This window comes from Anastrepha ludens, chromosome 2, assembly GCF_028408465.1.
Source record: "Anastrepha ludens isolate Willacy chromosome 2, idAnaLude1.1, whole genome shotgun sequence".
Lineage (NCBI taxonomy): Eukaryota > Metazoa > Arthropoda > Insecta > Diptera > Tephritidae > Anastrepha > Anastrepha ludens.
Genome location: NC_071498.1, coordinates 80444814 through 80457964, shown reverse-complemented (window position 1 = coordinate 80457964; position 13151 = coordinate 80444814). Strand labels below are relative to the sequence as shown.

Genomic DNA, 13151 nt, shown 5'->3' with positions numbered 1-13151 from the left:
TAAATAATTATTTTTTAGTATCATGGCAGAATACTGCCAAACTATCGAATAAGCAAATCAACTGTTCACTAATCTGGGTAAAAACCGTTTATCAAACTACAATTTTAATCAGAATTAACTGCGCTCGTAATCCCGATTAACACCGCTGTCTGACTACGCTATTAACCTCTTTGGTGGATTGGAAATAATATGCAATGATAATTATCTATAGAATGCGGTAGAACTAGTTGCAACAGATTGTGAGTACCCCTTTTATTGTATGTGTTTATGTTCTGAGAGCCTGTATAAGCTTAGGGTGAGTTTTCAGAGACTGGGATATGTTCCTTGAACATGAGTGTTTGGATTTGATGGTCCGCCGTATTAATTTTAGAGCTTCACATTCAATGCAACAATAATACGTCATTTTACGAGTCTATGGTTGTGTATACTCGTATAACCTCACGCTTGCGAACGAATCCAACATTTTTTCGCTTTCCTTACAGAAACCGAAGGCTCTTTCCGTTTTTACATTCGATATTAATGGTAAATTTTTTGTCAAGACTAATAGCTCCTGGTGACGTGTCGGGTAACACACCAACTTGCTTCGTCTCACACATACTTGTTCTCGGCTTTTGCATGATGAAAATCAAAAATTTTAGATATTAGCATCATGCACCCGACACTCACACAAATAAGCTGCAGGACATGCATGCTTGAGCGTCACCAGGAGCTATACGGGAGTCGAGATTTATAGTATGTTTACAAACAATAGCCAATTATATTATTATGTTAAATTATGTTAGACATTATAAATATTAATCAAAATGTTTAGAATGCTGACAGTAATCGGTTTAGTCTGTTGTTATTGAAATACTATAGTGAATTCAGATTTAAATGGTCAATAAGCACACACCCATCTTTCATACTTATAACGGAAGTTTTTAAGAAGAAAATTATTTAATACGAAATAGTTTTTAAGTTTTGCACAAGAGGCAATTTTATACAAATTGAAGAACAATTTTGAAAAATTGTATGCACTTAATCCCTTTATAAATAGGTTTGTTTATAAAAAGATAATGAAATTGTGCCGCAATTACCGCACACCACCTTGACAAGCGAAGTTTTACCACTGGCGTATTTTCCAAACAATAAAACTGAACTTATCAACTTTGGTACAAAAATGTATAAAGGCCCAACTAATTACGGTTATAGCAAATAGGGCCTGTCTTACATACCACAATAATCTCTAATGTGTCAAATATCGGGCAGTATGAGAAGTTCAAAACAAATTTTGAATAATAGTTTGGTGAGACTTGGCGGAATAGGTTACTTCAACTCCGTAAAATAAAAAAATGTGTAACCGCTTGCAATTCCACAATACGTCAAATGTTTTTCATGCACTTCTGTTGTAAACTTTTTTCTTACTAAAAATGACTTAGGATTAGCATAAGACAAACTCAATTGTCAAATTGTAACACTTGTTACATAGCACACGTATTTAGGAGTAAGAAGGCATCAAAGGATTCCCATAACAATATAATTAACAACGCGACGAAACTATGTACTCGTATGTAGTAGTTTACAGATGTGGTTAAAGTAGTTTTTTTTTTATATTCAATAAAATGCAATCTCAGTTGCATACAAATTTATTACCCCATTTGCTAATAGTTAGTTCAAGATCGTTACGTAGTTTACAAAATGTACAGAAACATCGATTGGACTTTCAAGATATGGGCAATAGCTTGGAATAATATATACATACATACATATGGCAAAATGTATTGAATATGGAAAATCACATTGAATTTTCATAAAAATGTGACTACCGAAACCATTGTTGAGACAGTTAAGCCATTTAGAGTAGGAAAATATGATATTCAAGTAGTTATACAGTACAAGTAGGAAAGTTTTACTAAATTGTTTGTGTGTATTGGGGCACATTATATGTGGCTGTAGCAGTATCTGTTATATATTAACCTCTCTGTATATTTTTTTAAATGCATTTACATAGTAACACTGTTATCGTTTGATGAACATTAAAATATTTTACTTGATTTCCAAAAAACAAACAACATTGCTATAACAAAATTTCAATCTTAACATTAACATATGTACGTACGTACAAACATATCGTATGGTACATTTTTCCAAAAGAAACACGCACAAAAAATATTTTCTAAATTTTTGTAGTCGCATATTTACTTATTCTTAATAATATATCTCTTTTTTTCATTTTTTTTTTTCTTCTCTGTTACTTTTTATTACTTTTTTTCTTTTCGACCATAACTCAACAACTCAATACCATTAACTAATGGAAGTTACTAATAATGCATTTTTTCAAAAATATGCACTTATGTAGGTATGTATGTATATATGGTATAATTTTTATTTTATTTTATTGGTTGCAACCAAGTTTTTACACTTCTCCTGTTATGTTCTGTTACACGCGCTATATGAACTGTTTCCTTCGCGGTCCCCTATGACCGTTAAACTAAATATTCAGTCTTATAGTTATAATCATCCGCTTGTTAAGCATTATTTTGCTCTGTGCACTGGAATGAAAAAAACCAAATACAGAGAAACGAAACAGAAAAGATATTTTTTTGTTTAATTCAAAGTCAAATCGGATTTTATACTTTAATTGTTGTACAACATATTGTAATTTACAGCAATGTGCATGTAGTTGATGCGAGTAGAGTATCAATCAATCAAGAGGAAAACATCGATAATTGTTTTAAACGAAAATAAGAAGAGTTATCATACATAGAGTAAAGTTAGAATCAAATTAACACCAATATTTATTTAATATTCGAGCAGCATTTCAAACAATTTATTTAATGAAAAATCAAGAATTTAAAAACGAAATTCAATTCGTCACCTTTTGTAGCTTTTTAGTTGGTAAATAAAAAATAAAAATTTACATTTACTTTTCAAACCATGTGTATGTATGCTTGTATGTATGTGTGTTTTTACACATCAAACCAAATGAAAACCAATTGTAAAAATATATACAAAGCGGAGGGTTATAACTGCTTTATCATGCACATAAGTAGCTTAAAATTAATCGTAGACACCCAGAAAATGTATGCAATTCTTCACATTTATATATTTATATATAGGTATGTATTGTATAACTTAAATTTCTATAGGTGTATTTATTGAAACATACGGATAAATTCACAAAAAACAACTTGCTAAATTTAAGTAATGTAGATATTAATATAAAAAAAATACTGGAAAACAAAATTAAGGACTTCTATTATTATTCGTACAGTAAATAACGCCTCTACACGAAAGTGCTAAAATTAGTGGCTGAAAAACCCTGAGCTACTCGGTGCTCTCTTCAGTTAAAATGAGCAGATTTCAAATAAAATTACGAGGGTCGTAAGAAATTGTAAGTCCATCTCTTTTAGTCCTGCCATAAGTTCTGTTACAAGTTAAATCCGTTATAGATATGAAATCGTAATTCTTTTCTTAACGAAGTTAGTTTCATTTAATTATGTAAATGGTAAAGAAACAAATTTCAAATTTCATTCGAAATGGTCACCATTTGTTTACATAAGCCTTCAAACGATTAGGCTATTCAGATATTGCAGCACGCACGGCTTCCATGGATATTGACGTCAATGTCAATGACTCTTCAAATTTCGTAGTCTTCGCGAGAGGCCATTTTCTCCAATTTTGACCATAAACAGTAGTCCAATGGACTCAGGAATATTGTTTTTTAGCCACTGCTGGGTGGTTTTTGATTTATGGGCTAGAGCGGAATTTTGCTGGAAGATCCCACGCTCTCCATTGAAGAGAATACTGCTTAACTGCCTCACCACGCCTTCTACGACATGCTCCTGGTACACTTTTGGCCCCGTGTTAACCCCCTTTTCGCAGAAAGAAAAAGATGTAGCGGCTTTACAAGACACTCCCCACCAAACTGTCGCGAAGGCTGGATGGTGGCCACACTGAACCCTTGGAACAACATTGTTTGCATCTTTAGAAGTTTTACTCGTATCATAGCATTTGTCAGTGTACATTTTCTCATCTGTGAAAATAATATTTCCATGGCCTTTGACCTCGTGCCACCAACGAAGCTGTTTGCATCTGTCGAGTCTAATTTTCTTCAAGTGCGTTGTTTAAATATGACCAGAGCGACAGAAGACTTTCGTGTGGAGATCATCTCTAATTATTTTTGACATGGATCTGATTGATGCAGTAATTTCCATGATTTTCTGCTTTCTGGAACCACTTTTATGGCTGCACTGGTTCGAACTACTCTAGAGCGACCACTTCTTTTTCTGTCTATCATTTCAGACGTTTGGGAAAAAAATATTTATTTTTTAGCAATTCGTAAATATCACTTGCACTTTTACCACACTTCAGTAATGCAATCACTGCAATGCGATCTTCCCTAGCTCCCCACTCCATTGTTAACAAGCGATATTCGCCACAAAACTAAGTATAATTTATGAGTACACACTGCATACTAAAAACACGCAAAAATAACGGAACTTTTTTCTGCGAATTTGTTCTCGCCGTATGCATTGTAAAATTTGTCACAGAATTTATGGCAAGAGTAGATACAACTTGGAATATAAATTTCATTCTCGTACCAAAGATATATTGCAACTTCAATGAACTCATTTCTCAAGGGGCTAGGCGAATGTAGTGACGCGAAAGATAAGCCTATTGAATGAAACAAAATTCAGGAAAAGGTACTTTATTTCACTTGAGAAATGTTGTTACATGTGTATTTATTTTGTTGTTGTTGTTTTCCCCAAAGTAATATAAAAGAAAGGTAGCGGTTGCACAGTTTTTCTTCGACGCACGGCCAGAGATACTACAACTGCAATTTTTTCGATTATTCAAGGTGACTTTTTACTACATAAAACAACTGACTATACTTTGACCTTAATCTGATTGGCGCACGATGCCACTTGAAAAAATTATAAATCTTCCTTCCACCTTGTGCAGAATTTTTTTATATTATTTATTTATATATTTTTTATATACAGATACAAAAGAAGATATACAGATATAGCCGAATATATCTTTTTTGGGGTGTTTGACCGAGCTCCTCTTCCAATTAGTGGTGTGCGTCTTGATGTTGCTCACAAATAGAAAAACCTAGTTTTATGCCGCCTTCAAACGGACGATGGTTTCTTATGAAGAGCTTTTTCACGGAAAAAATGTACCCGGAGCTTTACCACTGCCTACCGCTATCAGAAAAGGCCTCTCCTATAATTTCGAACCCTGGCTCTAACCACATGGTAGTCATGCACAATCGATTTGGCTTCGGCGACAGTAGGTGGAGTAACATCGGCATAATTGTCGGCAACTGTTTGGCAATTCCTACACAATTGAATAAGCGCAACATACATATAACGGTCCGACTCGAGAATTTCCATTATTTTTTCAGCATTTATATTAGTTAGAATCGCCACTTTGTATTGGGTCAGTAAAATGCATAAATTTTCCAGCCGCCTACTCCGTAGTAATAATAAAAATTAAAATTACGTAACTATTTTTCGGAAGCATTTCTGAATTATACATAGCATTTTTAGAAACCTCTCCTTTAATACGCTTAACGATATATTAAGATATTTTTAAAATAAATTAGGTAAATTAACCTAAATTTTCGTATTAAAAGTATATGGTTACCCTGTTGGAAATTATGTTCAAGTAAACTTTTTTTCACACATTTCGGTAGGTAAACATTTTGCAATACTTTGTTCTAACTATTTAACTAATTAATTAAAAGTAAAAATAAACTAAAATTAATTTTAATTAAAATAATCAAGCCAATAACGATTCTATTAATTAAATTTTATGTATAAAGTGCCAAAAATATTTATAGATTTAATGTTTCCTCAACGCCTATTAGTTGGTACCCATTTGGCATTACTTGAGATTAATTGCAAACTACTTTCAACAGTTACAGCCGAAGGCCTCGTTGCTTGCTAGTGTCATATTTTATATGTAGTATATTTATTTATATGTACGTACATTTTATTGTAATAAATAAATAGAAATCTGCGGTAAAACGCCCATATTTTTATATAAATTACTATATTCAAAAATACTTCTGCATTGATGGTTTTTAAATACCTCTTGTTTGATCATCATTTAGTATTACATTATTTTTAATCTTTGAAAACGTTTTCCTTTAACTTTCACTTTTTAGTACAGTATTTTTGTACCATTCATTTTGCATTTTATCACATTGATAGTTTCTTCAACGTTATCCCCAGAATATTTGCCTTAATTTCAACTATGGATATGCCCCAATATCAGTCCGGTAAGCAGGAGGTATAACAAAAAGTACTGAAAATTGTTTAATAAAAAATTTGACATTTTTTTAAAAAGTAGCAGAATCTACTAAAATAAATTACTAGTGTCGTATTTCAGAATTCAAGACTTTTAAGCAGTCCCTATTGGGCGACAAAGCGATAACCTGAATTTGAAGGAAGCAAAAGGATGGAATTGATTTTGAAAATGTAGTTAAAGGATATTTCTAATCTGTATAATAAGCAAAATGTATGCGATTCCAAAGGGTCCAATTATAACTGTGACCATATTTGAATTTGAAATAAAAAACGGGAAGCCTACTTTATACTTTTTTAGCTTACTTTTTAAAAACCACATTTATTTATGCAGGCTATATAGAATTATCGCATCAAATCAATCATTATACGCAAAAAAATAATATTACGTATTGTCAATGAAATTTCTCACGTTTTGAAGTCATCCCTTGAAGTATAACCTTTTCTTCGCTCTGATTGGCTTACATTTTTTTTTCATTGCCAGTTATTCGAGATAATCAAAGCGGGTATATGTGAATTTTAGGAAATTTGGTAACATAGTATAACTTATATAAATGCTTTCGCAAAAACGTGGACAAAACGGAACAAAATTCATTTCATCACCCCAAATATTCTTTACTCGGTTTTACACTTAAATAACGACGGCACACACCACGACTATTATGACTATTACAAGATAGTTCCGCTTTTTATTACTAAACCATATTAACTATCTAACGAAATATACGAGGGTTGATATTTATATTGCTGGAACGTTTTGATATGTGAGCCATACTAGTGTTGTTTGCAGTGGCTTTAAAAGCTTATCTCCGCAAACCAGAGTTAAACCGGCAATGGAATTAAACCGTGAACACTTTCGGGCGATTTTTTTCACAATATTCGACATGGATTAACAAGACAAGAATGCATCAATGAACTAAAGACATCGTACTCTGCGAGGAAGCACCATCCCTTAGCACCACAAACAAACTGGTACAATGAAATTTTTCTCGTGTTCGCTCCAATTCCGTGTCACATTCCGCGAGATTGCGGCATTTTTGGGCATTAATATGACCAGCATCAATAATACTTTGTATGGTCATCTTGCGATAAAAAAGATTTGTTCGCGTTCGATCCCACACAATTTAAAAATCTGGACGGGACAAAGTGCTTCGAAAATTAGTTCAAGAGAAAGTAAAAGTATATTGATCATGATGAAGAATATTTTGAGGAACAAGTTTCCATTATAAGGCGAGTAATATGGTTATTGTTTACTGACTGAAAAATACTCCTACGTATTGTTTAAATTTGGTCGATAGTAGATTTACCAAGTTGAAAGGCATTCTAATAAGTTCCATTGATTCATTAATGGTGGAGTTTACCCGTAGCCTTCCTACAAAAAACTCGATCGGACTTTATACGCAGGGACATTAACTGGTCAGGCAGAGGTAAGGACTGTAACTTCAGCAACATTCGCCAAACAAGCATAGGGAATGTTCATGCTGCTACAACAACTACAACAACTTCTTAATAAAGAGACCTGACATTCCTGCGCCATATCATAAAGTCATTATCGTTAGAGCGTTTAATTTAGTCGTCATACAAAGGCCGAATCTCATCCGAGGATTTGTGGTGTAGTTGTTTTTATGTAGAGGACCACAATCCCAAGTACAACGAAATCCTAGAGTGTTTGTATAGCGCGTCGCAAGCTTCAAGCTAGGCATTCACTTGCAACACCCACTGGTAAACAGATACTGTAAATCCTGACAGCGCCTCGAGACAAGCGTGACGAAATAACCCCTCATGGTATTTTCACTTCGACCCTTGCTCAAATATGTTTGCTTGCTACCTAGAAGATATTTAACCGAACTCGGAGCTGTTTGAATCGTTTGTGAAAAATCGTTTCTACTCACTCCCAGGTGAATGATAGTTAAAAACTTTCCGCACTTGCATGGATTTCTCCGCCTGGAATCATCCTCTTAAATAGGTCCCCTGAACATATTTATTGGTTGCTTGTTACAAAGACTTTATAAAATTGGCAATTAGATTTGTAGTTCGATGTAAATTTATTGTTATTTAAACAACGTGGTTTAGGTTGAAATAATATTTCTGCACCATTATCGTCCCTGTATCAAAATCAGCTTACATCTCGTCGTGAACTGGTTTCCTTTCCTTTGTATTGTCTTTAAATAGTGCATTCTGTCTCTGTCTAATAACGGTTACCATTGCGGTAGAAAACGAAGACAAGTGTTGTTTACGTCTAAACTACACAGTCATTGTAGACATAGGCACTACCCTGAATAGCGTTTTAATATAGATAAGATTTAAACAAAGTCTTTTTTCAGTTCAGTGGAGCCATGCCTGGGGTGGCTTAGAGAAAAACAACAAATTCGTGCATGTATGTATAACTCGTACATATACATCAGTATAACCAGACACTTAAGAGAAAAGTATACGATTTGAGGGAAAGTTGATTCATTTGAAGATTTTCTAAATTTTTTAACATAAATTACATCGAATAGCCTTTAAAAAATTCATTATGGCACAAAATCAATATTAATGAGAGAACCTAAAGCAAATAAGTATGAAAAATGTTTCACTATGGCACAAAATGAATATTAGTGAAATATAGCAACGAACTGAACAGGAGTCAAAATAAAAAATCAAGACGAGATCACATGAGGTGGTGTTAACTAAAACAGCTGATTTAATTTTTGTATCGCATTAGGGGTAGATTATCGAAATTAATAACATATCTATATACACCCGTGTTCACAATAATAGCAGCGCGACATATTTCAAAGTTTTGATTATTTATTTTTTATTCAAGTTTTTTTATTTCCTTATAAAAATATAGTTCAGACTACATATACATGTCTAAAAAAAATTTAAAAACAAATTAAAAAAAAAAATTAAAAACAAAAGTCAAAATTAAAGCAAGCAAAACTTGTTTTTAATTAAACAAAAATAAATAAATAGTTAAAACTTTGCAATACAAATGTCGCGCGTTTACACAACCCACTCGGCTATTTTTTGTTTTTACATTCGCTTTACTTACACTTGTGCTCATACAATTAAGTCACTCTGTAAAACAATACTAACTATGACCAAAAAAGCGCATTTTATAAAAAAAACCACCATATATTGAGTCCATTAAATTAAGTCATCCGGAAAAAAACGTATGTTACTACAAAATTGTTTATATTTTGATTTACTCTATTCCTTGCGCTGCTAATATTTTGTTTAAACGTATGCCGAAACTCTAGGGGGGTGCCCTTCCGCACATCGTTTACTCATAGAGGGCAGCAGATCCTGGCATTAGCGTGGAGGGGCCTTGTGCGATTTCTTCCGGATAATCTACCATAAGGAAGCTTTATTTGCCGGTTTTCTTGCAGTTACTGCTCTCTTAATGATTCCCGACAAATTCTCTATAAGGTTTAGGAGGGGCTTTGAGCTGGCTACTCAAGTTTTTTTTTTAATGTTTGGTGCCCGAAAACAGTGTTTGGCATTATTATGTTGGAAAACCCATGCAAGCGGCACATTATCAAAGTAAGATTCAAGATTTTTTTGTACATAATTCCAGTCATTTTGTCTTGCATTTGTACAATAGGACCAAGACCTGATAATGTAAAACATCCCCACACCATAACCGATGAACAACCATGTTAAACTGTTCTTTAGTGTTCTTGGGATCCAATTCCTTTAATGGTGGACGTCTCTCGTTGAGCCATCCATTATCCAAAATAAATTAAATTTGGACTTGTCACACCTGACAATTAATTTCAAAAATGTGTCCTAAAACAGTTCAGTAAGGGTAGACAAATGGTGGGTCTCTAACCAAAATTCTTTCTCGTATCACAGCTTGATCGTTTACGAGCTGGAGCCACCCTTACCGTATCGAAACCCATTGAGAACTAACTGGTAACTGTACAGAGAAATTCGCAGACAGTACAAGAAGGCAAATAAGGCCGCCAAGAGAGAGAGCTGGAGATATTTTTGTTCTTCGATCGAATCTACCAGAGACTTTGCGAGGCTCAGCCGTATTTTGTCCAAAGATCATTCATTAACTTCTTGGGCCAAGAAGCCAGATGGTACTTGACTTCTACGACAGAATAATCTCTAGAACTTCTCTTAAAGACTCATTTTCCGGGATGTCGCGCTCACGATAGCGATGTTGGGAGAATCCGGCGGAGCCGCTATGACCCACATCAGCTTGCCGATGTAATAGTCACAAATCATGTTCACCTTTCAAATCAGGCCCTGACGGAATCTGTCCCAAGATTTTACAGGAAACTCTTGATAATATTCTATCATGGCTAATGGAAATTTTCAAAGCGTGTCTAAACCTAGGTTATATTACAAATAGCTGGAAACTTGTTAGAATCGCCTTCATACCAAAGGTAGGTAGAAGGGGACATGAATCAGCGAAGGACTTTAGGCCAATTAGTCTGTCATCCTTCCTTTTAAAAACTTTTGAACGGCTTTTAGACATTAAAAGCTCGCTGGAGAGCTCTAGTATATCAATTGCACAACACGCTTACCTCAAAGGCAAATCTAGGAGACAGCGCTTCACGAGGTAATCCCAACAATAGAGGGGTCTCTAGTAAGCAAACAGTTTACCATGGCAGATTTCTAGACATAGAAGGCGTATTTAATAACGTTATAAATAACCTTTAAACAAGTTGGTAACGAGGATGTGGCAACAAAATAGTGCGGAAGCGCTAGTTGGATTCTGGGCGAATCACTACTTAAACTAACAAATCGAGCTACTCGCACTGCTCTATACCCCTAATTCGTACACGATACGTCTTTTTATGTCATCTTCGACACTTGTCCAGTAGACAGATGTACAATTTTACACATTAGAACAACGCATTAAAATTATTCCAACTTATTATGAAAATGGTCGATCTTTAAAAAAAACATATCCGAAAATTCTTGTTTTTTTTTGTGGAATTAATCGTCCGAATGAGTCGACACTTCAAAGGTTGATGAAAAAATTTCAAATAATGTAAATTTTTCACATATAGTTCTTTTGAATAAGAATAGTGAAACTTGAAACAATCTAAATTTTTACATGTTAAAACTTCTATGCGTTTTTTAAAATACCCTTTATTACAATTTGGACTGTATACTTCTAATTGAATATTTAATAGAACGAATTTTAAATTTTCACAAAAACAAAAATGAAACAATTCAAACACTACAAATTGAACAGTTTCTACTTCACGTTTTCTATTTTCATATAATACACCTCACGATTATTCAGCTGATTTTGACAACTTAGCCACCAAACACAAACACAAAAACAAAATACATTTAATTTGCAAACAATAAAAGCATTTTTCATAAACCTAACACACAGATCGAAGCACTTTAGGTTGTTACACATTTTTCTAGTAAACTTGCTACATACAATTTATGTAGGTATGTTTCGATTGGAAGCCCACACAAGCACAAAAATATTTATTTCCGAAGACAATAGTCAAAATAAACAATGATAAATTCACTTCAGGCTTAAGTTTAAAAACAAACACAGGCTTGTCAATTGAAACATATGTTCCCATGTACATATCTTTGGGAATGCGAATGCATTTGTTATGGCAATAAAATTCATGTACACATGATTGATCTTCTTCAGTTTACAAGGACTAATACATTTTTAAGATAGTTAAAGTTTTGCTCATCATAATCCCATCTATAAAATAGATTAGCAACATAGATAAAAGTAAGAAAATAACATTCAAATGCAAAAAAAATCAAAAATATGTTGAAGAATTGAAAAATTTAATAGCTGGTTAGAACTGTTTCAGTATGAATATGCATGTATGTGCGTGTGTTGGTGTTGGTGATGGCGTTGGCTTTGGCTTTGGTGGGGTACATGATTATGAACTCAACACAAAGAACTGAGTAAATGTTATCGTTCGAAACGCACATGACAACACAAGGACTATGTTACAGGGATGCAGGTAACGCCTAATTACATACATACAATGCAATAAGTGTATAAAATGTCATCAACATACCTGTTGCTGTTGTGGCTGTTGCTGTTGGGGTGGTGGGGTGGCCGCTTTTGTGCGACTTGCCGAGGCCACATCTGTAGTAACTGTCGAGTCCAGACCTGGTGATACCGGTGGTGTTGTTGTGGTCGTCGTCGTGGTTGTGCCGACCGTTGGTAACGCTGCTTGTAACGAATGTGTTGCTGGGGGTGAGGAAGCCAGCCCAGTCGACGGATTTGTATCGAGCGTGTGTTTCGAAATGACGACCGTTGTGGTCTTTTGAATTTTATCTTGATCGTGATGTTCGGCTGGTGATTTGGGTGGAACTGAGGTGAATGCATCAGCAGCACGAACGATTTCAAGCACCTGCTCAAAACAGACAACAAAATAAAAAATTGTATGAGTATTTGGTAAGGGTTAACAAATATGCACATATGTACAAAGGTAGATGAACTCAAGCGAGATTTATTTAGTTTAATACCTTCTCCGGGGTGCTCTTTTCCTTTGTTTGTACCAACGTTTTTTCGACATTTGTAAACGTGGCAAGCGCATCTTGAGGAGTTTGTGGTGGCGGTGGAACGACTCCGATTTTGGATGTATCACTTTCAGTTGCATGCTGTTGTGGCAAAGCGCCTGCACTCGGCGGAATGGTGGGCGAGTGGGCCAATGCCGCCACGGATGCTAATACTGATCGTTCGTTATTCAACTCGGTTTTCGGTGCAAAAACTTCAAAATCCTTAAAAGTTTTGAAAAAATTAGAACATTTGAAATTGTATTTAACAAATATACTTATTTTACTTATTATTATATATTATTTTACTCTTTTGAAAGCAATAGCAAACTCTATTAATGGCCATCAATCACTATAGTCACTATAAGG

General features: G+C 34.3%; 1 protein-coding gene across 13 annotated transcripts in view; it reads right to left on the bottom strand.

Annotated features, from left to right (window-relative positions):
* LOC128871949 (protein lap4) overlaps positions 1-13151 on the bottom strand; it is a 239552-nt gene that overhangs the window by 63823 nt on the left and 162578 nt on the right. For all 13 annotated transcript variants that reach the window (XM_054114140.1, XM_054114144.1, XM_054114148.1 and 10 more), the window contains 2 exons: positions 12753-13007; positions 12299-12637 (listed from right to left, as the gene is read on the bottom strand). In XM_054114140.1, coding sequence (XP_053970115.1) covers positions 12299-12637; positions 12753-13007 — 594 coding nt within the window. The remainder of the gene's footprint in view (positions 1-12298; positions 12638-12752; positions 13008-13151) is intronic.